Consider the following 27,528-nt stretch of genomic DNA (forward strand, 5'->3'; position numbering starts at 1 on the left):
CACCAAGATCATGACGGGGTTCCTGCAGCAGAGGAAAGTCACAATAGTCCCCTATCTAGACAATCTTCTGAAAGCACTGTCGGCAACGCTCTTAACTCGCCACAATCAGACCACTATGCAGTTTCTGGAAGCTCATGGGTGGGTTCTAAATTTACCAATATCATCTCTCATTCCAGCACAGCGAATGCGCTTCCTGGGTCTCATGTTCGACATAGTGACCCAGAGAGATTATTTACCAGAAAACGAGGTTCTCGCCCTCTTGCGCAGAACCAGGACCTTACTTGCGCGGAGAGAGGTATCTCTCCTCAGCTGCATAAAACTCCTGGGGACCATGGTTTCAGTGTTCGAGGCCGTGCCCTTTGCACAATTCCTCTCTCGCCCTCTTCAACAAGAGATTCTTTGAAAGCGGTCAGGATCTCAAGAGCATTTAGACAGGCAAATTATTCGCCTGTCGAAACCCACTCGTCTTTCCCTGGCGTGGTGGTTGTCCAAACAAAATCTGGACAAGGGTCAGACCCTTCAGACCGGCCCATGGACCTTAGTTACCACAGAGGCAAGTATGCTAGGCTGGGGAGGGGTGACGGGGTCTCTGGTCCCACCAAGATGCCACACTCTTGATCAATATCCTAGAACTCAGAGCGGTGTACAGGACATTGAATCTGAAGAGGATTCCCTGTCAGAAACCTCTGAGCTTCGTCAATCAGACAATACCACAGACACGGCATATTTGAATCACCAAGGGGGAACTAGCAGTTTAGGCGCCATGCGGGAGAAAGCCAGGATCATGGTATGGGCGGATCGCCACGTACCCCAGATATCGGCCGTTTACATTCCAGGCGTGGAAAACTGGAAGGCCGACTTCCTCAGCAGGCAGAGGGTTCACTCGGGTGAATGATCTCTCAACAAGTGGGTCTTTGCCCTCCTAGTGGAATGCTAAGGCATGCCGGAGATCGATCTCATGCCTATTAGGCTAGACCTTTAAGTTCCCCTGTACTGCTCAAAGTCTTGTGACCCTCAGTCACATTTCACAGATGCCATGTCAGTTCCATGGCACTTCCGGCTACTGTACTTGTTTCCTCTGATACCCATGATCTCGCAGGTACTAAAAAAACTAAAAAAAGAGAGCGGGTTCTTGCAATTCCAGTAGCCCCTTGTTGGTCACACAGGGCATGTTTTTCATACATTCCGAGACTGGCAATGGATCCTCCCTGCGACCGGATCTTCTCATTCAAGGTCCTCTTCTCTGCCACAATTTAGATCGGCTAACTTTGACGGTGTGACTATTGCGACCTTAATCCTTGGGGCCAAGGGTTTTTCTCAAGAGGTTATCGATACTCTGATCAAGGCCAGAAAATTGTCCTCCTCACCCATATATTATAAAGTCTGGAAGGCTTACATTCTTTGGTGTGAGGCCCAGGGTTTCCACACATTCAGGTTTAGCCTTCCTAGGCTGCTAGCCTTCCTGCAGGCCAGCCTAGATAAGGGCCTCCGTTTTAAGGTTCAGGTCTTGGTGCTCTCCATTTGTTTTCAGCGGAGGCTAGCGGCCAGCAGGAATGTTCAGACCTTCCTGCAGGGGGTCCTTCATGTGCAGCCTCCTTTCGTTGACCCAGTAGAGCCTTGGAACCTCAACCTGGTGCTTAATGTGCTCATCCATACGCCATTCGGTGGTCTCACTTGAAAAACGGTATTCCTCTTAGCTATCTCGTAAGCCCGTAGAGTGGCAGAATTAGCAGCACTCTGTTGCACTTCCCCTTTCCTGGTTGTTCACGAAGAAAGAGCGGTTCTTCACATTAAACCCTCTTTTGTTCCGAAGGTCATATCCAAATTCCACTTAAATCAAGAGATTGTGGTCCCGGCTTTCAATCCTCCGCCGCCATCGTTTTCTTTTTTTTCTTCGTCCTCTTCTAATGACGACTTACTGTTACTGATGTGGTTCACGCTCTCCGGTATTATGTTTGACGCACGGCCTCTGTCCGTAATGCCAAGGATCTTTTTATTCTTTACAATGCACAAAAGCGGGGTTGGCCGGCTTAGTCAATTGCTCGCTGGATCACTTCCACCATTAGACTGGCTTATTGCTCGAACATCTCTGCCTGTCCCGGTATCATTGAAGGATCTACCAGAGCTATTGGCGACTCGTGGGCGGCACGTCATGGGGCCTCGGCGGAGCAGTTATGCAGAGCGGCTACATGGTCATCTGTCCATACATTCTCTAAATGCTACAGGTTGCAGGGCTTTGCATCCTCTGATGCGAGCTTTGGGCGCAAGGTATTGCGTGCAGCCGTTCCAGAGCAATCCCTCCCTTAGAGGCAGCTTTGGTATGGCCCAATGTCTCACAGTATCCCCAATAGTAGGAAAGAGAAAAGAAGATTTTTTTACTCACCGTAAAATTGATTTCTCTTACTCCATTGGGGGACACTGCGCAGCCTCCCTAGCTCTGTAAATAGTACTTTGTGAAATTTATGCTTATATTCTTTGCCCTTTAGGAGTTTCCTTTCCTCATACGCTTGGTTAGTCAAAACTGAGGTATCCACAGACACTGCACATCCTCCCTTGCTCTGAAAGTAGTGCTGTCTTTGGTGCTATTTTCTGAATTGTTTCTCCTCTCTTCCTGGCTTGGTTATACAAACCTGAGATCTGAGCTGGAGAGGAGTGGCATAGTAGGGGAGGAGTGTGGGGAACCAACAAGTTTGATAAGTGCCTAGACTCCTAGTTCCACCTACTATACCCCAATGTCTTGCAGTGTCCCCCAATGGAGTCAGAGAAATCGATTTTACGGAGAGTAAAAATCTTTTTCCCCTTGTTAGGAACCTGTTGTAATGGTCAGTCTGTAATTTTCCTTAATGTCAGTAGACAGTGTATACTCCCTTCCAGTACTTCCTTGGATAGTAGGCACTTCCGTTACACAGAGGACGTGAATAAAGGAACAAAACACTTATTTCTTGAACACATTTGTTGATTGGTCTTGTTTCATGAAGTGTACCAGCACATCTTGTTCCTCCTCATTACATTGAATAATATACCAAACGTACCAGATGTTATTATACACTGCTGCCATGCATGTTCCAGGTTGCAGAACACTTTTGTCATGTCGTCTGATGGCAGTATATGTGTAGCTCATCGTTATTAATAGGCCGAAATCTGTGAGGAGTACATGTTCTTGCCACAGTCTTTACTGTTTCCATGTATTCTGTGATATTAAAATCTTCTGCAGTCTGCTTAATTGTCCAGCTGTTTGGTGCCAGAGTTAATATTTTAGACATAACTACAAGTAGCAGAATGCAGTAATCGTCATAGGAAGAGATTAAATGTGAGATTTACAGAAATGTGATGCAGGAGAGAAGTCTGGTGGGAGTGTGTTAGTATTTGAAAGTCACTAAGCTTTGTGTTGAGAAGAGATGTGCGTGAGGAAATTTTAATGCACATGAGTTAAGGTGTAGTTTTTACTGTGTCTGCACATAAAGACGAACATGCAGGTAAATATTTCTCGTTTTATAAACCCATTGCAATACATAGTAGGTACACATTCACTAACAATATTAATAAGGGATTGGCTTCTAATATTAACTGTTCACGCAGGGTGAATGTAGGACTGCTAATAAAACGATGCACAGAAAGAACTAATCAATTATGCTTATTGTAATCATTAACAATAAGTATCAAACACTCTGTAAATAAGTAAATGTGCAACATAATATTACAAATATTAAATGGCCAAAAACATGCAAACCAATGTAATCCGTTCTCCACGCATTACATAATTTTCTCTATTGTTAATGCTATCTCACCATGCAAGAGAGTACATTTTATTTTTGCAAAACACACTGAATTCTTTCGTATCTGCACCTCATCACCAACATAACTCAAACAGCATGCAGTGTGAGCAATTTCACCCATCAGAACCATTTCTAGAAGAAAAAAACAAGACACACTGACATACGGTTTTGAAAAGCGCACGTTAATAAAGGATACGCTTTGTATACCTTGTATTTGAAAAAAAACGAGGGTGGCTCGCAAAGAAAATCATGCCGTTTTATATGCGGTTTGGACTTTAGAAACTTCATGGTTTCTAAACCGCACACAAAGTCCTCAAAAGAAGCCTGCTTTTACAAAACCGCACTTTAGTAAATGTGTCATTCACCTCTTTAGCACAACTGGTACCGCAGTGACTGGGTTTTTCTTGAGGCTTTCTATGATATCAGGAGCTTTGTCCCCATAAATACGGTAGATGGCACGTCGCTGGATAACTTCAGATGTTCCTCCCAAACAATCATCCAGACGAAATTTCTCCTGATCTTCTGCGGACATGCGAGAGAGTTTCTTCTGGACGCTTTCCAGGACACGAATGGTTGCTAAATTGGTTTCCAACACAACATCCAGCTACGGTAGAAAAAAAATAAAATAAATGTAATAATGCAAGGCTCGAAGTCAGGGTCGTGCCGACAGTCTGTATACAGGCAGCACAAGAATGAGGATGCATATATTCTAGAAATACTTCTAAAGGATTGCTTAACATAGGTATTCTACCCTGAATGGAAATCAGACATCCTGATGCTTGTGAAATAAAATGTTTAACAATGTAAATATTTCATAATAGATTTTAAAAACACAGCATTAAGTGGCAAAACACATCGGTGAATTTTTTATTTTACCCCTTTATATCTTGGGAATGGTTCACACCTCAATTACTAGGGCAATTTTCAGAGTTACAATGGAAATAACTTGTTTTATTACAAAATGAATTTTATTTTTAATTGTATTTTTATTGGGGGGGGGGGGGGTACCGCATCCAGAATCTTAAATTATAAAGCCTTCAAGAATTTGGCGTAGAGGTACTTTGAATAACTGAACATGTTTTCATCTGTAGCTTGTTAAAAATAATCAATTCTTTTGTATCCAGTTCCTCCTGCTGATGCATTGTATTGTAAACAGCATGCACATAAAGTGAAAAATGTCTCAAGATGTGTTTTAGGCATACTACATACTTTAATCACTGTGTAAAATGTGTCTCCACAATACATTTTTATTCTGCTATACGGCTGGAGAGCTCCTTATAGTATATAGGAAGAAGTGTGTGGTGACTGGTCAGTGCGTGACCCTCATCTGTAAGGGCTGCAATATTGTAGTAGTACTGGGGAGGGAGATACTTAATCATGCACTGACCTATCCTTTCAGAATCAATATGGTAGGAGCATGCTGGTGACAGGAACTCCTATGAGGTGCACCAGTGTTGAATAAAGTGTACAATATTGAATTCTGTTTTTGTCATCCTCCACTTCGCCTTTTTGCATTAATGCCACTGAAAGTTAAGGTTGGTTCTAGCCCTGGCACTTTAGAGTATTAACTTACTGTTAATTTGTGTCTGTTCACAACACAGAAGTTAACAGTGCCAATTGAAATGGCAACAAACTATGTGTGTTAAACATACTTCTTTAGGAAAATAAGCCCCAACTCTGGGACCTCCTAATGGAGACCCAATGTGCAAAGATAGCAGCGTGTGCAAGAGTATGTAGTCTCCATCTTTATATGCTATGCGGCAGCATAGAACATGTTATAAGCATCCATAATGTTGGAAAATACTGTGCACAGGATACATAATTAACTTACCTCAAACCTCTCATCCTCACAACGGTGAAGCTGCTCCTCATATGGGGTCTTCTTAGAGCTGACAAAAGTAGAGTCCTCAGACCAAGCAGGAAAGGACACCCAAGTATCATTTAATACCTGCAGGTGACAGAAAAAAAAAACAACAACTTGGCATTGAGTTATTTTTTTTTTTTGAAATTGTAAAGAGATGAAGATGATATATACAAATAAACATTATTTACATATACATCCATATTAAATATTTAAATAACTTTCCAGAAATTAACATGCTGCGAATTGTTGGTAATCAAACAAAACAATATCTATAACTGGCCAAGTTGACATGGTGGTAATGGTTTGGGCTAGACAAATGATGTGGGAAAGAGGCGCACAGGCCCTACATAAAACACATTCATCCTCTCTGTAGGGCAGCTTTTTCTTACCTAGAATGAATTGTGTGAACAATAAACTGGTATATACGATAGTAGATATCAGTTACTTATTATACAGTGATACCCTAGAACAAATACTGGTGGCCTGATGTCTAGGGATTACCAGGCTTTCACGTTGATAGATCAAAACTGCACAATGATTGTTCTTGCTTTTATTAACATTACTCAAAACAGATTATTTACTACTGTCTGTTATGTGTATACATACCTCTTTGCAGACAGCAGTCCTACCACTGCATTTTGGCTGCTGATAAGTCTTAGGAAGTGCTCGGTAGCTGGAACCAATTCGTTTACAGGAGGCGTAATCAATCTCACGTCCTATCCCTTCATTAGAACGATCATTGGTTACCGGTGAGGCAAAGGAGAGTTCTTTAACCCCCAAGAAAGACTTAAATTGAGCAAAGAGCTCTAGGAACTTCCTGTGAAAGGAACAAAATGAATATGAAATGTGTAAAAGAAATGAAATTAAACATTACAATGAATTTCATAGTTTTAATTAAATTGAGTCATTCTGACACTTCTCTCTATCACTGCATACTGTGGTGTAATGAAAATGGAATCACAAGTTAATTGCTTCATGTATTTGTGTAAGAACAATAACAGCACACTTTGCTACCATCAGCATTGTCATAAAACTCCTAGGATGAAATTTTTGCACGCACCGTAAAATCCCTGTCTCGTAGTCCCTTGGGGAACACTGCTAGACAGCGGTATAGTAAGTGGTTAGGGAGTCAAGGTACTTAAATGGTTAAATCTGTGAGTGTAGCTTCACCCCTACTATACCCCTCCCACTGGAAGGAGTACTCAGTTTAAGTCAGTTTATGCATAATAAAGCCCGAAGGAGGGCCGAAAAAAAAGGTTAACACCACAACAAATACTGCAGAACATGGGTGGGCGCGCCGTGTCCCCCAGTGGACTACGAGAAAGGGATTTTACGGTAAGTACAAAAATCCTATTTTATCTTACGTCCTATTGGGGAGCACTGCTAGACATAGGGGTAGGTTTGATATGTCCTCTAAGGGAGGGATTGCTCTGACACAAATGCACGAAAAAAACCTTGCGGCCAAAGCTAGCCTCCTGGGATGTAAAGCCCTGCAACCAGTAAAATTTCACAAAAGTGTGGACAGACGACCACAATTTTTTGGCTGAAGCTCCGTGATTCGCTGAGCAGGAAGAACCCAGAGCCCTGGTCAAATGAGCTGACAAACCTCCTGGCACCAGCCTACTTATATCGTGTAAGCCAATTTGATGGTGGAAGTGATCAATTTAGCTAAAGACACCTTGGAGGCTGGCTAACTGCGTTTGAGCGCATCATATAGCACAAAAAGATCTGCAATTTTGCAAAGTGTACAGAACACCTAAGGGCCCTGACCACCTCTAAAAGTAACAAGGACTGATCCAAAGAGAGAGAGAAGGCAGGAACTACAATTTCTTGATTCAAATGGAAACGAGAAACAACTTTAAGAACAAAGGAGGGTTTGGTGCGAAGCACTGTCCGGTCCACATAAAAAACAAGGAAGGGGGTAACACAAGAAAATGCCCCCAAATCAGAAATGCCACAAGTGAGGTACCAAAGATCCACAGAATCTAAAGGTTCCAATTGTTCTTTGACAAACACTTGAAGAACTAAGTTCAGATCCCATGGCTATACCGGATGAACAAACGGGGTAAGAACATGAAGCGCACTCTGTAAGAAAGTGTGAACTTACAGCAGGAAGACCAGCTTGTGCTGGAAATAAATGGACAAAGTTGAAACCCGCAACTTTAAGGAGGCCTGTCTGAAGGAAGGTAAGCAACCTGGAAAGGTTGAAATGAGATTTGTGAAAACGATTTGCCTCACACCAAAGAACATATGCCTTTCAGATTTTATAATAGGTGGCAGCAGAAGAAGGTTTCCTGGTGTTTATCATGGTTTTCCCTACTGCTGCAGAAAACCCCTTGGCTTTCAAAACCATGGTTTCAATATTATGTTTAATGTTCTATAAAAAAAACACGAGATCTCTATTATAGAATACAAAGTTTGTTTCCTTAATCCGCGGTCAAGTGATATTTTTAGACCAATGGTTATATGGTTTCTTAAATAATTTCGTGTGAATCTGTCTATCCTTGACATATAATGTCAGGTCCAAAAAATTCACACTACTGATTTCAAAAGGAAGGTCAATGTTAACTGAATTCTCATTAAGGGATTTACAAAATGTATGAAGTTGTTCTCTGTTACCTCGCCAGATAAACAGGATGTCGTCAATGAATCTCATCCAGGATACCAGGTTCGCCCCAAGGTGCTCATGAAGCCTAATAGTTTCCCCTTCCCAATAGGCCATGAACAAATTGGCATAACTTGGGGCAAACCTGGTCCCCATTGCTGTCCCTGTATTTTGTAAATAAAAATTTGGAGTCATAGTAAAAATAGTTATTTTCCAAAATAAATAAAATTCCTTCTTCTAAGAAATTTTTTAACTCTATTTGGATCTTATTCTTAACAAGAAAATGATTTACGGCCTCCAAGCCTTTTTGATGATTGATAATAGTGTAGAGGGATTTTACATCCGCAGTTACCAGAAACCAATTTTCACTATACTCCAATTCTGATAATTTTTGAAGAACATCTGTCGTATCTTTAACAAAAGATTTTGCTGTAGGTATTAACGATTGTGGGATGGACACTTTCCAACACCTAGGGGTATATTTACTAAACTGCACGTTTGAAAAAGTAAAGATATTTCCTTCAGCAACCAATCAGATTCTAGCTGTCATTTATTTAGTACATTCTACAAAAAGACAGCTAGAATCTGATTGGTTGCTGTAGGCAAGATTTTGATTTTTCAAACCTGCAATTTAGTAAATATACCCCCTGGTGTCTAAATCCAGACCTAAAAAGCGCATTGTCTGCGCTTTGATCAGTGAAGCCTTTGAAAGATTAATTATTCAACCAAAAAAAAAAAAAGAAAGAAAAAGAAAACACAAGGGGGAAGTGGGGTAGATCTATGAGATAACCTCTCGTGACAATGCCCCTGATCCAAGGTTCGAGCGACTTATCCAGAACAATAGGCGCACTCCCTCCACCTCTCTGTGGATGGAAGTCACGTTATGCGAAGGCTGACTCAATCGGCTTAGGATTTCCTCGTCTGGAAGTTCCTTGGTCCCAACGGAAGCCATCGTGGGAACATTTGACTGATCTCTGATCTTTGTTAAAGGGAGCAATGGTCCAAAACCAGAGATGCTTAGGTTTGGCCTGTGGCACTGGCAAAAACAAGTTTTTTCTCCTCAGAGATGAGCTGGTCTAGCCTAGCTTCAAAAAGTGAGATGCCATCAAATGGGACCGCTTCCAGTGTGCATTTGGAATCCGCAGCCGCGAACCAAGAGCGTAACCAATAGGAACGTCTAGCTGCTATGTTAAGCGCAGAAAGTTTCGCGGCAACAGAATTGACATCCAAAGAAACCCGACCTATGAAATCAGAAGCCTTTCTGATATGATTTGTCAGGAACAATAACCAAGTAGGGGACAGTCCCGGAGGCCCCTAGCCAATTGCTGTGCCCAAGCTTGAATGGCCTAAAAACAAACAAACTTGGAGACGAAGATGAAGGGCCACTGCCCCCCAGCCCTAAAGGCTGGCGTCCGTCATAACGATGAACCAGGACCCTGGTGCAAAGGATTTGCCTACGACTAAGTGATCGTGGACCATCCACCACTGGAGGGACGACAGAGCCTGTTGATATAGACGGACAGGTTGGGAGTCCAATCTGAGGCGAGACCCTGACCACTTTGTCAGAAGGTCCCACTGAAACAGTCTGGAGTTGAATCTTCCGTATGGAATAGTCTCGAAAGTCAAGACCATTTTCCCCAGGAGCGTCAGGAAAAGAAGCATGAAGGGACAGCGGGCTGCCCGGACCCAGGCTGTTATGTTCTGTAAGGATCGAGCTTTGTCTTCGGGAAAGAAAAATTTCTGTTTTCTGGTGTCCATGATGATAGCCAAGAATGTCAACATCTGGCAAGAGACTAACGGAGACTTGTTTAGATTTATGGTACAGCCGTGGGACTCAAACACCCTAATGGCGAGATAAAGATGTTAACGTAAAAGCTGTTTCGGATGTGGCCTTGATAAGAAGGTCGTCCAGGTAAGACACTATTCTCACCCCCATGGAACGAAGACGACCAGCCTTAACGGACATAACCTTTGTGAATACTCTGGGTGCTGTTGAAAGACCAAATGGGAGCACCCTGGAACCATCTGGTTTTGTAACCAAGAAGAGGTTTAAGTAGAATCCCTGGTTTCTCTGGATTTTCAGAGCTAGACAGATGACCCCTGGGGAAAGAATAGAAGTGACACAGTGCAACATCAAGTCCTTACTAATCTTCACTAGTCAGTAAGAAATAAGCCCAACTCTACACTGATGAGCTACAGGGGGGGTTGCAGAGAGGAGGGGTCTGTTAGCTTGTTTAGAATTAATAAATTAACAAGTTAAGTGCCAATTCCCATGCTCCCCTCCTAAAACCCATGATAGCAGTGTCTCCCAGATTGGTTGAAAGAGAAATATATTCAATTCACCTCAAATAAATAACCACTAACCTCAGGCATTTCAGTATAGAATATGTACAATATTGCCCTTGTCATTAATCATTTGTTTAACATTTTTCTGTACATATGCACAGATCACTAGATATTTGTTTGTTCTCCATATTGTTGTTTAATTATATCGCAAATTATATAATACACTTTAAAAAGAAGTTGGTTTCCAATACAGTTTTTTTTTACAAGTTCTAAACACTTGTCGCAGTCTTTTTTTTTTTAAATGTAGCTTTTACATGTTGACTGTCAGCCATGAAAGTCTTGGCGTCCATGTTGAACGGCAGTCAAAGATACAAGACAAATTTCCTATTCTCTTCTTATTCTAATTTTTACATCATGTTCTCTAGTAACAGCTATGTAAACAATTACATGCCAAAACTTTATGCACCTGTTTAAATGAACTCTTGCAACAAATAAAGCTATTTTAAATGCCAGTTCTTATTGTATTATCTTGGTGATGGTGTTCCTTTAACGTACCCCAAAAAAGGTGTGACCAGTTGCAAAAGCTCTGAACCAGATACTAGTTCCTGGTTGAAGAGGGCGATGCATCTCAGAAAATTTTCATAAACTTCCTGGCTCTTCAATACTCTGCGAACCTTAAAATCAAATGGATACTTAAATAGATGGAATAATTCTCAGAATTTAAAGCAATAAAGTGACAATTTCCATAAAACACAGTGGTATAAAGATAATGGAGAATTCCATAACACAAAAACAGAAGGAAAAGCCCCACACAGGGGTGCAAGACCCATCAGGGGTCAGCATCCCACTGTGCTCCTTCAGGGATCAAAGCCTGGAATTTGAATATGAGCTGCTAAAGATGGATGTTGTCCAACCAGCTGCCTCAACAACCTCTAACACTCAAAAGCCAGCCTGAGAGGGGAGTGCAGGGATAAAAGTGCACACATATACAATTTTGTCTCTCACAATACAATTACATTAAATTAGATCTTAAAACTATTGGTATGTGTTTCTCGCATAAAAGATCTATCATCCAAGTTTTTAATTTTTTTTTATAATTTTGAAAACAATTTTATGTGGGCAGCTATATAAAGTGTATATCTTTTCTGTGCATGTTCTACATCCCATTTATGACATTTAGATTGTTCAGTGTGTATACAAATCGTTCATTAAGGTTCTCCCAACTGTGGGAGACAGATAAGACCCCTGTGGTTCTACTAGTTAATGGTTTTACTCCTAAAAAAATTTTTTTAATTAATAATCTGTCATAATAGAACTGGAGTAGATGCTATATAACACGCACACTTGGGGGTAAATGTATTAAGCAGCGGATCCGTCAAATTATCCGTATTTGGCCACATTTAAAATAGCAATTTTATTAAAGGCAAAATTTACTGGGTTTTGCCTTTGCTGTTTTAAATATGGCGTCACAATCGCCAAATATCGGCGACTTTACGGATCCGCTTCCTAATACATTTAACCCCTGGTGTGGTCTCCCACATGAATGCTTCACACGATGATACTCTTCAGCACAAATAAAATATATCTTGCATTCTTGCCATTAAACCCATGGAGAATTTGTGCATCCTGAAAGCATTCATTTTCTGGAACATTGTGGTGGTATGACAGGATTGTCTGACAAAGAGATCCATCTTTGCTAGTGATCCAAAGTGCATTTTCTAAATCAATGCTAGTCAATTCCAACCTCACTATAAAACTACCCATTGTTTTAAACCTTTCTGGAGAGCTCAACATATTACATGGCTAAAATGAGCTGCCTGGAAACTTCTCTGCTCACTACATCCCAATCAAAAATAGTGCCAATCAAGGACACCTACTGTTCCCATTGCTCTTCACCCTCACAATTAAAATTCTCCTCACCTGGATCCTGTCATTTGAGCAACTACAATAAATGGCACCCATTATAAAATGTCATTAATTGCAGACTATTACATTTCCATATAAACAGTGATAAATCTATAAAGCTTTCCATTTGGAAGGGAGATGGGAGGGTGTTTGCCTTGCTTATGTTTTGTTCTATTATTTCAAGCACCTCATCAAGGGTAGTGGTAGCTGGGTCTAACATGCTTGTTTGTTAGAACAGTGCATTGCACAGCATTATAAAGCTTAGTGGGCTGTAGTACTTTTAGGACATGGGAGGGTAGGTTGAGGATGCAAAAATGTTCAACCATGGGAGATGGCCTTGCGAACTGGGGGAGCAGGTGATGGCCATATAAGTTTGAGAAACGTAGTAGATTGCCAACTCAGAAGTGGAGCACACATAAATTTACAGCATATTCAGTCTCTCTTAATTTAATATATCAAATGATTAATCTGAAGTGCATATTGTGGACACACTGACTTTTTTGCCTTTGTTATATAGTGAAGTATTTCAGGAGACATACTTGTTTTGGTATTTTTTGTTCATGAGGAAAAGGCGTCAAAGACACCCTAAATAATTGGGCAGCATATCTACACTGAAGTAAAGAAGAGTCAGGAAACTCATGTGTGATAGTTGTTAGTCTTGTATGTCAACGTACAAATCAAGTATGTGAAAGAAAATCTCTACTGCAGCTGTGTTGGGTGTGAAAATGTATGTATACAGTAACCACAAGAGCAGCAGTGAGGGACAGTTATCAGACAAATGAGCTGCCATAGCAAAATAAATACATCAGTTAACATGTGAAAATATAAAGCAAACTAGGAGAGAAGCAACGTAGATAAAAATTGGATATTTATACTTACATAAAATCCGTTTCTCTTAGTCCATTGTGGGACACCGGGGACATAGGGGTATAGAGTAGGAACACACTTTAAACTTCTGTTTAACTAAGCCCTAGCTCCTCCCCCGCTCTAAACCCCACTTCCTGTCTCAGCCTCAGTTTATGTTTAACCAAGCCCACCGCAAGCGGAGATAGAGAGAAAACAGGAAAAGAGAATAAAATTAAACAAACAACAACATTCTCTTAACAACAAGACAACATGTCAAACAATAGGAGAAACCAGAGCGTTAAGGGTGGATGCACGATGTCAACCAATGTACTAAGAGAAACAGATTTTAAGTAAGTATAAAAATCCAATTTTCTCTGTCATCCTTTGGGGGACACCGGGGACATCCCAAAGCTGCCTCACGGGAGGGAAGAAGAAATGGCACAAACAATCTTTCTTCCAAAACTTGCATCCTTGGATGCAAACACATTAAACTTGTAAAACTTAGTGAATCTGTGTACAGACGACCATGTGGCCGCTTTACACAGCTGTTCACTGGAGGCACCATGGCGGGCTGCCCAGGAAGCACTTACAGACATTGTAGAGTGCGCCTGAAGATTATCTGGGACAAGCTCCCCAGCTCCACTATAAGCCTGACGGATTGCAATCAAGAACATAGAATTCACTGTGACTGTATCTTTCTTTACTCACATTCGAAATGGAACGGTGACCAATAACACTAGGGTCATTAAGAACACTGTCTTCTTAATATATGCCTATCACAGATTTTACTCTACAGGTTTACTAAAACCGAATTTATTTAGGTTTATCATACTCTGGCCAGAGATATTATATGTATATGTGTTTTAAATAAAATACTGTATAAAATAACATTTGAAGAGTGACAGATAATTTTTAGAGTGGTGGAGCAACAGGGAAGTAATTCATTTTTCTGTACATGGAGTACGCCCTGAATGAAAGTTTGCACATCAGGTATGACAGCAAGTTTTCTTTGAAAGAAGACCGAAAGAGCCGACACCTGACCATTAAGAGAACTAAGACGCAAACCTGCATACAACCCGTCCTGCAAGAACCTAAGTAACCTGGCAAAGCGAAAAGAAGAAGTAGGATATCCGTTCTGTTCACACCTGCCAATATATGGCTTCCAGACTCAAAGATAGATTTTTGCAGAGGTTGGTGTTCGAGCACGAAACATGGTTTGCACCACATGACTGGAAAAACCCCTTAGCTCTCAAGATCATGGCTTCAACAGCCACACCGTTAAAACCAGACGTTGTAAACCTAGATGACAAAAGGGACCTTGAGTTAATAGGTCTGGGCGTAGCGACAACCGCCACAACCGAGCTCTTGCCATGGAGAGCACGTCGGTGTACCAGACCCTTCGCGGCCAATCCGGCGCTACTAGAAGAACTGGAACACCCTCTCTCTTTACCTTTTTTAACACCCTGGGGAGCATGGCTACCGGTGGAAAAAGGTACCCTAAGCGGTACATCCAAGGGACAGACATGGCGTCTACCATGACAGCCATAGGATCTCTTGCACGGGAGCAGAAGAGGGGGACCTTGTGGTTCAACCGGGATGCCATCATGTCGACATCCGGCTGACCCCACCGTTCCACCAACTGACGAAACACCCCCCGGATGCAGAGACTGCCTGCTCAGGAAATCTGCTTGCCATTTTTCTATTCCGGTAATAAAGATGGCCATGAACGCCGGAACGTGGACCTCGGCCCACTGAAATATCTTGTGTGTCTGCCGCATGGCCAAGGGACTCTTGGTGCCGCCCTGATGATTGAGGTATGCCACTGCTGTGGCATTGTCTGACAATCTGGCCTTCCCTGCAGCAAGTGTTGTGCGTTTATAAGAGCATGAAACACTGCTCGCAGTTCCAAGACATTGATTGGAAGCTTGGATTTCTTCTGAGTCCAAAGACCCTGAAACTGAGCGTGAAGACAGATGGCCCCCCAACCTCGAAGGCTGGCATCCGTTGTGATCAAAGTCCAATTCCAAATTGAGAATTTGCGACCACTGATGAGATTCTGTTTGTGTAACCACCAAAGAAGCGACTGACGCGTCTGCAGAGACAGGCAGAATACATGGCCCGCCAGATTCAGATGGGATTTGTTCCATTGCGACAGAAGTTCCAACTGGAACTGCCGTGCATGAAACTGAGCAAACTGGATCGCCTCGAAAGTCAATACCATCTTGTCCAGAACTCTCATGGCGAAATGAATCAAAGGCTTCCTTGCTGCCAACAGAGATTTCACCATCTTCTGCAAGGCTAGAATCTGGTCCTGGGGTAATAACACCTGTCGTTGTCGGGTGTTGAATAAAAGACCCAAAAAGATCATCCGCTGGGATGGGATCAACTTGGACTTCTTGAAGTTGAGAATCCAACCGTGAGACTCTAGAGTCTGGATTACTACCTGGATATGCGACTGAAGCACCTCTGGAGAATCTGCCTTTAAAAGAAGATCGTTAAGGTAAGGGATGATTGTAATCCCCTTGGACCTTAGCAGAGCAGCCATGACCGCCATAATCTTGGTGAAGATACATGGGGCCGTGGCCAGACCAAAGGGAAGAGCCTGAAACTGGAAGTGCTCTGATCGAACTGCAAACCTCAAAAGGGACTGATGACCCATCCAGATAGGCACATGGAGATATGCATCCTTGATGTCTATAGCCACCATAAGTTCTCCTTGTTCCATGACGTGAATGACCAAGCGCAAACACCTCATCTTGAACATGGGCACTCTGACCTGGCTGTTCAAAGACTTCAGATTCAGAATTGGTCTGAATGAGCAGTCTGGTTTTGGCACGAGAAAAAGGTTGGAATAAAAACCAAAACCTCTTTGAGAATCTGGCAACGGAATAATCATTCCGGAAGAAAGGAGGATTGATTTGCTTCTCGTAAAGCCAGTCGTTTTCGTGGACAAGTGGGAAGACCTGTGGCAAAGAACCGCGTGGGAGGAAGACCGAGCAGATCGATCTTGTATCCTCGAAACCACCACACCCCGAGCCCAGACATCGGTGGTAGACTGAAACCACAGATCCCTGAAAAAGAGAAGATGGGCTCCCACCACTGGAGACAACGGAGGAGCAAAATGCCCGTCAGGTTTCACTGCTGGACATCGAGCAGACCAGGCCTGGCGCCCACGCTGCAAACCACCCCCCTGGGGGCAGATGACTGACCTCTAGCAAATTGCCCTGAAAAATATTGACCCCGAAAACCTTCCCAAGGACCAGAATCTGGACATTCTTTGCTTGGGAGCATTAACAGGGAGAAAAGTGCACTTTCCTCCTGTTGCTTGACTGATAATGGAGTCAAGCTGAGGCCCAAACAAAAACACCCCCAGAAAAAGGTATGGTCTCAAGAGGCTTTTTAGACTCCACATCAGCCTCCCAGGACTTAAGCAGAGAGTGCGATGAGCCGAAATTGCAGAGGCAGAAATACGTGCCCCTAGCAGTCCCACATCCATAGTTGTCTCTCCTAAATAATCTGTGGCCCTCTGAATTTGCTCCACTAATGGAAGCAGTTCAGAGGACGGCCTGGCTGCCAACAAACCTTCAGACAACTGTTCTAACCAGCTTTCTACAGCTTTGTTAATGCACGCAGATGCCAAAGCAGGCCTCAAAGAGGCACCTGCTGCCACAAAAATGGACTGAAGTATGGCCTCAACCTTACGGTCTGTACCATCCTTCAGAGTGGCTGCATTAGGAAGAAGAATAGTAGCTAACTGGGCTAACCTTGCAACAGCAGCATCCACACATGGAAGAGTCCCCCATTTAGCAAGAACTTCAGGAGGAAAAGGATAATATGACTGCAGTCACCGAGATACTTGGAACAAACCTTCCAATTGGGAAGAAGCCGGGAAAGAGAAAGGATTTCTTTTTCCGGCGTGCAAAAAGAGAAGCCTCTGCAGCGTCAAGAACCTCTTCCTCAGGAAAATCAAGTACCTGACGCACAGCTTGAATTAATTCCTCCACATTCTGACGATCAGAATGAACCTCCTCCACCAACGAAGGAACCTCCATATCAGAATCCACTGCTAATTCACCCTTCTCCTGGGAACAACAGTCAGAATCTCACAAATTTTCCTGAAGGGGTGGCGCCACCCTCTTAAGCTTACGTGAGGAAGATGGTGCAGCAGAATGCAACATCCTCTCTAAAAAGGAAGAAACCAAAACCAAACCCTGTACAGAGGATGCAAGTCCCTGTACCCAAGCTGGTTCTACAGACTCCGCCGGGCTAGAAACAGGCAAACCCTGACTTAGCGAACTAGAACGCATGTCAATCGCTACAGAAGAAGCGGAATCAGAAGATGGTGCGGCCACCAGCTGAGCAAGTTCAGCCAATGTATTGGAGAGAGACCGAGCCCAGGCAGGTCCTGCCGTATGTATCTGAACAAGCAGCTGCTGTATCACAAGGTATGCTCTCTGAGGGCCGACAGGCTGAGCACAGAACCTGCGCGCCTGACTGACCAAATGGTAACTAAACGTAACAGACAGCACAGGTGAAACTCAACATAGATGTAACACTAGCCCCACCACGCATGGATTTTCCCCTGACATGTTCACAGATGGGACAAAACAGACAGTGTAATAAACAGTGTAACAATACAAAAAAAACTATTTAAATAACAAGCAGCACACAAAACTGAACAGAAAGTGAGCCTGCAATACAGCCAATAAAGCCCCACAGAGTAAAAAGACAAACTTTTAAAAATAACAACCCCCAACCCTTTACCTTACAGGACTCAGGACAGAAAAGGGGATAAGCTGGAGCTATAAAATGGCTGTCTATTCTGGTGTATGCACACAAAGGAGTGAAAGACCACCACGGAGAAAGTGCAATAGAGGAAACACCACTCCCCCAGGGCCCAGCACTGGATTGGCAAGCATCCAACAGGACAACCCCCTCAAACAATCCAGTGCCTAGCAGGGCTCATTATCTTAGTGACCCTAGCCTGACCCAGTCCCCTAAGCTAAAAATAGATGTTAGTTTTTTTTAGTTTTTTTAATGACTGCTCCTAGTAAGAAGCAGCCTGACTCAGGGGACAAACTGCGATTTTCTACCCCCCCTTCCCTATCTCTCAGCACTGTGCTGGGAGAGGGTTTCACTTACCTGCTGCCATCCCTCCTCACGCAGTGTCTGCAGTCTGCTGGCTGTCAGAACAGAAGGACGGACACAGCCTGCGGCGACTGTGCCCAGCTCCTAGGAGAGCATCAGAACGCTGAAAGAGGGAGGCTGGCAAAGGAGGCACCTCCACGGCACCTCCGATCCCCCCCTTCAGACAGCGCACAGCCGTCCATGCTGTGCGCTGTACTTTCACTGTCCCGGCTTGTCGGCGCGCTGTTAGTCCAGCAGAGTGTTTTTAACACAACTGCCATACAGGAAGGAAAAGGCAGGTTACTGAACCCCTCCATAACCAAAGCCAGTAGCCGGAAAGTAGCAATGACTGACAGCCGCCTACGCGGCTCAGTGAGCTGCTGGCTGTCAGGAACAGGAGACACAAGTCTCTGATTAACTTATTAAGCACACAGAAAAAAAAAAAAAATACAAAAAAGAAAAATCAGATTTGGGCTGCTAATCAGCCCCGATGCAGCCCGTTTGCCGGGCACTTAAACTAAACTGAGGATTACAGGAAGTGGGGCATAAAGGGGGAGGAGCTAGGGCTTAGTTAAACAGTAGTTTAAAGTGCCAGTTCGCACTGTCGCTACTCGATACCCCAATATCCCTGGTGTCCCCCCAAAGGATGACAGAGAAATATAGAATCTAACCAAGACACAGGTAAGGACTCCAACTCCAACTCTCCAGTAGGGAGGATCCGTGGGACCACATTACTTTTAGATATCTGTGTTATTCAGGGGCACATGCAGGAGTATGGCACAGAGAAGCATGGCATACTGGTGGTTTAGCAAAGTTCAACACAAACAGCTTAACTGAATTTGAACATTTGAGTAAAAAAAAAAAAAAAAAAAAAAAAAAAAAAAAAAAGGCACTTCAAACTGTAGTATTCATACTTGCCTTACTGAAGAAGGAGAATTCCTGCAGTGTACCATACTTTCCCACACTTGCCACCGACTGGTCCTTAGACTTTCGCATCTTCATCTTTTTCTGTATAAGGGAGGAGGAGTGTTGGAAAAGTTTCAGCTGTGGAAAACTACCTTCACACAATTACTGATTGGATCGTGATGATCTAAGCACATTACCTTGGAAGGACAAGACATAGGACGAAATAAGAGAGATCTGGACCGTTTTCGGCTTTGTTCCAGGTTCCGCTGGTACTCGAGTTTTCTGGGATTCCCAAGATCACATGCTCCATTTCCGGTGAACTATGAAAGAAGCATGGGACATTGTAGGTTCTGATTTTGCTAAAAATTGTGATTTCAAAACATTCCACATATCAGCTGTGAAAGAATATAGCAGTGCTACACAACCGTCAAAACCATGTATATAAAGATAGCATTATTCTCAGACAAAAACTCACAATTTTGCAGGTCAGAAACATTCATAAACAGCCTAAGACAGAAAGTGCTGCTACTAAAGATATATTTTGTTAAAAGGAACTTGGCCCCAAAATGTTAAAATCCAATACCAGTGATCTTTTTGCCTCTGGAAGGAACTGGCCAAATTCAGAGAGCAAATCCTCCTGTCCACGGAATAGGTTGGCTACTTCTGTGAACACCTCCTCCTCTGACATGCCACGAAATGGGCGACCTTTCGGATTTAGTTGATCCTTCTAACAGAAAAATGGAAATTATTCTCACATATCAAATGTACCATTGCCAATCCCATCAATAATAATGGCAAAATATAATTAACAGATATAATGACCAACTGTATTGTCATTGTTATGTGTCTGCACAATATTGCTCTCCTTGTTTACTACATATATTTGTTACTCACTTGAACTGGTACTCAGAAACTAGAAAAATATTTTAGAAGCTGGCAAGCCACTATACCTAGAAATTTACTGCTAATATGAAAGGTTTTGGGAAATTTACTATTGATGGGAAAAACTTTTCTATAAATATAATATGACACCCAGATTTGTGTGTCTGGTTCCTAACTTCTATATAGTTTGAATAGCCTTGCTTTAATCAAAAATACAGCATCATTTCCGTAACTCTGTATCCATGGACAGAACATGACATTAGAAATAACTAGGTAAGGTAAAAAGTACTTGGTTGTCACAAACTGAATGAAAGATAAGCCACTGCAGTGTCCCCCCATCCCATGATAACTCTGAACAATTTACTAATTTGCTGATAATGATGCAATATAAATTACCTGATAAGTATGGAGAATTTCCAAAAACGACCTATAGATTTCAGGCCGGTCGAGGAATCGGGTTTTGATTTTATTGACATAACTGATAGCATTGTGAAACTCCAGCGAGTCAGATTCTGGAGGGGCCTGGGTCTTCTCCTTATCGTGTTGCCGAGGCTCCTGGACTGCCTCGCTATGTGAGTTTTCAGGCACAGGAGGAACTACTACACGAGTGCTATGTAAGTTGCTGGTGGCTGCATCAGATACCTAGCGAGATACAGGCCAAGACATTCTCACTATCTATCTTTATTTGCAATATTAGGGGATGGGGGGGCGGAGAGGATTGTGAGAAATACCCAAAAACTTATTTAACTCCCTTACCGGGCTGGCCAATGATGTCTGTACCACCACTTTGCCGTTTTTTGGAAGCTCAATTTTATAGCCAAGTGGTAAAAAAGCATTAAAGCCTAGCATCAAATCCGGATGCTCATGGAACAACTGGGAAACACGGCGGATTACACCCGGAGTATCAATACTGCAAGAAAATGAAAATGGTGGATTTTGACACAAGGAACATTCTGCAACACAGTCCTTAAAAAAAAGTAGTTATAGAATGTAAAATTAACCTTTTAAAACACCATCCTAACTTCCCCTTCTTTCTTGTTAAATTGATCCCATTCCATGGGCTCTGGAGCGGCTATTAGCGTGTTCTACTACTGACAAAAAGCAGATATTCCAGTACTGCCCTGAGCTCTATTAGCTGCTGGAGTTCAATGCAAAATGGAAAGTGAACACTATAAGCCAGTAATAAAAACAAGCAGATAACAGCTCCAGGACACAGCGGGAGGAATCAATTTAACCAAAGTGGGCCGACAGTGAGAAAAAGAGAGAGAAGAGCTACTGGATGTGAGGGCCCAGCTTTGTATACTGGTAGAGAAACTTTATCTCTAATATTCAATATTAGTACTAAGGAAAAAGTGGTGAAGCGGTGGGATATGTACGAGTAAAGAAAACAAAAATAGAAATTATAATTAATATTTGTACAAAGGTGGGAAGAAGTAGTAAAGGTTAAAACTTAAATCTAAAGCAATTGATAAACCACTTCAAGAACAGAGAAATCACTGTGGTTGACGGCGCCTGTCACACTGAAAGCCTTCCCTATATAAAGCGGGTGGGATATGCCTCCCACCACTCCCTCAAGCCAGCCTTCAACTGATGGTGGAGATGCACACTCATGAGAAGAGAAGTGAGGGGGAAGGAGTATGTAACAAAACAGAAAGAGGAAGAGTGAAAGAGACAAAGAGGCATGAGGAGAAACTAAACAAGAAGGGAACAGACAGGAGAGGAGAGATCACTAAATAGACAGAGAGTAATAGATCAGTAACAGAAGAGAATTACAAGAAAGGGGTACTCCAGAAGAAAATAATTCAGACTAAAGCAGGACAGTAAAGATGTTAGAAGCTGGTGGACACAGAAAGGAAAGGGAGACAGCTACACAGAGAAAAAAGTTGCAGGTAGGAAATATTTACAAAGCGAGCAAGCATGTGAGATGGTAACCTGCCAGCCACAAGTGACTGCAGGTAAGGGGGTTAGAGATAATGTGGATTAAGAATAGTGGACAGCAGAGTTATATTGCAAAAACACTACACACTGAAATAGAAAAACAAAAACAAAACCAAGAAAAAGAAATCGTAGACCATAATCCAATGTCCACCTCCTAGGTACAATAAGATAATATTAGGTAGCTCATGGTTGTGACTAGGTATAAAGCTTGACTCACATTTAGTAACGCTGTAGTATTCACCAATGGTGCCTACATCAAATTAACACATTTTTTCCCATAGCATTTTACTTTCAAATGCATGTCTGATATAGTAATGACTCCAGAGAAAAAAAATGACCTTTGTTATGCGGTGACTGGACAATGGTTTTTCAGCTATTTTGCTTACCTCTGAGATTTAAACTCCTTCATAATCTCTAGAAATCCATTATACGTAGCTGGATCACTGCCAAAACGAATTTTCACCTGATCCAGATAGGATAAGGCATCCTCAACCTATGGAAGACAATGGTTGTAATATTTTTCCTTTGTTATACATGAAGGCAGGGTAATTCAATATAACATATCTAATGCAATTCATGTACTACAATGGTTGTTTACATATTTTGGGACAAAGTCCCTTTGGAGGAAATCTCAGGTTAACACAGAAGTCAGTGATCTCTATGGTAAACGTGTCCTAAGTACACAATGAAGCCTTGAAACCACCAAAAAGGACTGATTAGGCCACTTAAGTTAGTTCTCAAATAAGAGATGCAGAAATGTTCTTTATGGAGTTTATTAATTGACTTACGTGAACAGGAAGCTTTTCTTGTGGCTTGCACCAGCTGTTTGAGCTCGGCTTACAAGTCTCACCTCCACTGCTACTTGCCATTTTTGGTTCCAAAATGAATACCTTTCACCAGGTGAAAACGACTCCTCCACAACAAAGCCGCTTGAATGCTGAAGTGCTCAGATTGCAGAAAACATGATGCTCAGTTTACTTATTCTTTTAGATGTTGGGAACATTCAGCACTAAAACAGAAGAAACATTTGTACTCATTTAAAGGAAAAACATGCAAAACACAGACAACATGCCCATGGCGAAACAAAAGTCAGAAGAAAGAGGAGGGCCAGAATTCCAAAGCTAATAAAAAGATAAGACAAGTATATTAGCACCCTTGTATTGCACCATGATTTGTCCATAAGCAAAGGTCACTTTTTCTTTTCCCCTTTTCTCCTAACTCTAGATGAGGCTCACAGTGTTTTATGACTACTAAGTCATCCCCAGCATAGAAAACATAATTAATACTATTTTCAAATCATTTAGGCCAAGTAACCAGTAAAACTTTGACACTACAATATCTGCCTTCTGTTTACTGCTGTGTAAATCAAAAGCTCCTCAGAGTATAAAGAGATGAAATACCTTTTTTTGTTTTTATTGGTGACTCAGCTAATATATTAATGTTAATGACAGAAACTTAAACAGTGCAATATAAGCATAGTGGGGGGGAAAAACATATACAGAAAGGTCATTATCTGGCAATACTACTGTAAGCATCACAAATGGCACCTATACACAACAAAATAAATGAAGGTGGCTCAACATTGAAGTGAGGGGAAAAATTATTGGTTATTGGAAGAAAGATAAAATAATCTGATTAATCCAAATCTAATCTCCAAGGTGCAGATAGATGTAGGTTTGTACTTCTGTACAATATCATTCAAGAGTTTACAGGCACAGTGAAGCATCCAGCTGGCCAAATGGTGTAGGGATGAATTTCCTACAATGGAAATGGTGGTTTGCATTTTATAAATGGACTCCTCAATAGGCAAAGGAATGCCTGTAAACATATCTCACTGTATTAATGGACAGTGAGCATTAGCTGTATTTCAGAACTGGCAGTCATGATATATGCTGAAGGGACAGCTCCAAACAACATATAGTGCAGTCAGGCCCAGACTAGTTTGGAAGCCCGATTGAAAGCATTGGCATACTGGGCACATTGCATTGCTGAACTGTTCAAAGCGGAAAAGGGAAGGTGGTGAGGTATGTTTTTATGCTTATTTAAGCAAATACTTTGTAATAATAAAAATGCCTTGAAAGGGACAGTTTCACCTGAAGGCAAAATTGAAATATTGATACAGTCATGAACATTTGTGAAACCTAATGCAAAGTAAAAGGGTGGCATTACCATTAATCAACAAACAGATGTTTGCTTTAATTTTCTATACAGCAGGGTTTTAGAAACAAATAAGGTGGTGTTGTTACAACTACCTTTTTCCTTTGCAGCACATTCCATACATAAACCCCAAAGCATGGCCATTTCTTTTTAGATCACTCTTAGTAAAACGGTCTTGAGTTTGTGATTAAAAAGTGTAAACATAACAGCTACAAATAAAAATATTTTGCCAACATGTTTTGTCTTTACTGTTCCTGCTTTGTTCTACTTATAACTGTAAAACTTCAAAAGGTTATGCTGGTTTTTTTTCTATTATATTTAATGGAATAAAGCAAGCTCCTAAAATAACTATTAAATATATCTTACATTGATCCTTTGCTTTTTTATCACAACAATTTTAAAAATATATTTTGTCCATTCCTGTGAATTTAACATTACATTTAAAATGTACTCTTTTACCCACACTGGCAATACCCTCCTCAAACTGTTTAGCAGGGCTTCCCAATGAGACTTAAAGAGCACAAATTAATAGCTTTTTTTTCCTACAGTATATGTTTGCAATTAGACTAAGACTAATATACAATGTACCACTTATAATAAAGCTACTAATAGCATTCACAAATATATATTCAATAAACATATTGGAACTTGATATACGAGATAAAGTTGTGCACGTGGGGAGTTTTTTTCCCCTATACTTCCAAGCTTTAATTATAGTGAACACCACAAATAAGCTGGGTTAGCACAGTCTGAAACCGCAAAAGATAATAGCTTGCACGCTGCTGCATAGAGAATGTAAATACAAATGGATCACATTTCTGAGATAGAGTGATCATGCAGCTGTCACGCAGTGCATCAATCGCACAATTAACCTCTAACCACACAGCAACTCTATAGTGTACTATAAAGCAGGAAGACAACCCAGTACATTCACCAGTTAGGAGGCACCATTATTCACAACACAATGCCAGCAACAAAGTTATTTCAATGTATCAGAACATTGACATGTAAATCTGTATGTTCCCTTTTATATAAAGTAACCTGTATTTTAGGTTTATTGGTACTTTAATTGGAGAGATGTATTACATAGATGTTGGCATTATTTCCTAAATTAATGGTTTAGGACCTCTGTCGCCTTGAATCTCCATCCAACAAAGATCTGTGCCTATTAAAATACAAAGAGTACCACAGTTCAAATGTAAATAATTAAAACACTGCACTATAGGTATGCCATGATCATGACTGCTTAAGAATCACATACTAGTAATAAAACACTGCAATACTTAAACTGTTATGTTTTGCTTCCCTCAATAACTCCATCTTTTTTGTCTGTTTTGACTTTTACTATTCTCTTGTCACAACCTCCAATTCTGTTTCCCAGTTATTAATCACTGCTTTCCATTTCATAATACACATACCCTCAAGTTGCCTAGTGTTTAAATCAATAACCTTCACCATTACCATTGTATTATCTTCTGCCTTATGAATGCTACTTCATTTTATAACTTGTTGCTCCTTTCCACTTCTCATTTACATTGTATCAGCTTGACACCCCTTTAAGTACTCCACTGCAATTTACTGCTTGTCTACAGAAACTGACATTCTCCACAGGTACTTGAGCAACGTTGTTTTTATTACATTATATGACTAGATCACTTCAAATGATTCCCTCCAGTTCTCTAATGCCATTACTGACTTTTTCTCTCTATAGTATTAATTCCACTTTAATTACATTGCTGCTGTCCTACTGTCTCCATTAGCATCATCTCACAACTCTCTCCTTATGCAGTTAGTGATTGCTACTGAATTGCCTTTTCCACCACTACATTCAATCCCAGTATTGTGCCCCTCCTCCAGTCCTCTTCTATTTCCATTGTATTGTGTCTGTCCATAAAGCAATCATATCACCTTGTTCCCCTTTATCCAGTTCTCCATTCCCTGTGTGTTCATCTAAGTCTCCATTCACATTCTATCATACTCTCTGCCCACTGCCTGACAGTGCTCCATCACACATTCCCAGAGTCCCGATGTTTGGGCTCCATCCCTGTGTGTTTATCCTGGCTTTGTGACTGTCCTCCATCTCCATCCACCCTGTGATGTATACCCGCCTGTATCACGGCTCGGCAGGGCCCGTTCCCGTTCTCCAGTCAGCTATTATTTTTCCTCCATTTCCCCTGCAATATTTATTACCGGAGCCGCCATCATCCCCGCACTCCCCGTTGACACCGGGAACCGATGGTAGCCTTCCAAATTGACACAAGGTACGACGGGAAATCCGCCGCCGTCAGAGCACGTAGCGTGACGTCAGACCGCACATCAGATCCAGGCAAGGTACGTACGGAGACTGGGGAGGAGGGAGAGCGGCGGTGTCATGTCACTGGAAGGGGGACACTTGTGTCCGGGAGAGGGGCCTGACCGAGGGGTCGGTTATACGTGAATGGCAGAGAAATAGTTAAGCGAATGCGGAGATGGAGGTCACAAATAGAGAGGGCGTTAATCTCTTCCTAGGCTGTGGTATAGACACCTAGGCAAAAGTGCCTTGTTAATGATGTTTGTGGAGTGTGTGTAAAAGCCGGATCCATTCTAAATGAACATAAAAAGTCAGATCCACACAAAAAGCCGGATCCATACTAAATTCACACAAAAAAGCTGAAACCAGCCTTTAATTTGAATTTTGTGTGTATGCGGCTTATTGTTTAGATCCAACTTTTTCTGGCTAGATCCTGGTATGAATTTAGCGTGGATCCGGCTTTTTTTTGTATATTTATTATGGGTCCAACTTTTACCCTCTTCCATACTTGGGGATGGTCGTACCTTTTTGGTATAATATACACAAACACATGGGGGTAATTGTATCAAGCTGAGAGTTTTTTGGCGGGTTTAAAAAACCAATCAGATTCTAGCTATCATTTATTTAATACACTCCTCAAAATGATAGCTAGAATCTGATTGGTTGCTATAGGCAACATCTCCACTTTTCAAACTCGCCGGAAAACTCTCAGCTTTATACATTTAACCCCTGGTCTCTTGTTAGATATAAGGAATCGTGAGATGTGCATTTATTGCACTTTATTATAACACAATGATTACATCCTTATTTTACATTGTGTATTTATGGTACAAAAATATGTGAGAACTGCATTATATATATATATTATTTTCTACTCAGTGGGTCCTGGAAAGAGGGTATGTACTGACAGCTGTTCGTACAGCTGCTTATGGTATGTTTCCGTGCA

At 41.7% G+C, this 27,528-nt stretch overlaps 1 protein-coding gene across 4 annotated transcripts in view; it reads right to left on the reverse strand.

The window, feature by feature from the left end:
- The window catches only part of SIN3B (SIN3 transcription regulator family member B), a 42,989-nt gene extending 16,401 nt beyond the window's left edge, over nt 1–26,588 (reverse strand). Inside the window, exons 1-12 of one of the 4 annotated variants that reach the window (XM_075207144.1) lie at nt 26,483–26,588; nt 22,924–23,144; nt 22,522–22,628; nt 20,954–21,107; nt 20,594–20,839; nt 19,899–20,042; nt 19,513–19,635; nt 19,328–19,417; nt 11,087–11,205; nt 6,247–6,457; nt 5,608–5,724; nt 4,142–4,380 (exon numbers count right to left, since the gene is read on the reverse strand). In XM_075207144.1, coding sequence (XP_075063245.1) covers nt 4,142–4,380; nt 5,608–5,724; nt 6,247–6,457; nt 11,087–11,205; nt 19,328–19,417; nt 19,513–19,635; nt 19,899–20,042; nt 20,594–20,839; nt 20,954–21,107; nt 22,522–22,628; nt 22,924–23,004 — 1,631 coding nt within the window. In that variant the 5' untranslated portion in view covers nt 23,005–23,144; nt 26,483–26,588. The other 3 variants (XM_075207154.1, XM_075207163.1, XM_075207173.1) reach the window with 3 other exon arrangements.
- Between the last annotated feature and the right edge of the window lie 940 nt (nt 26,589–27,528).

The sequence above is a fragment of the Mixophyes fleayi genome, chromosome 1 (assembly GCF_038048845.1).
Source record: "Mixophyes fleayi isolate aMixFle1 chromosome 1, aMixFle1.hap1, whole genome shotgun sequence".
Lineage (NCBI taxonomy): Eukaryota > Metazoa > Chordata > Amphibia > Anura > Limnodynastidae > Mixophyes > Mixophyes fleayi.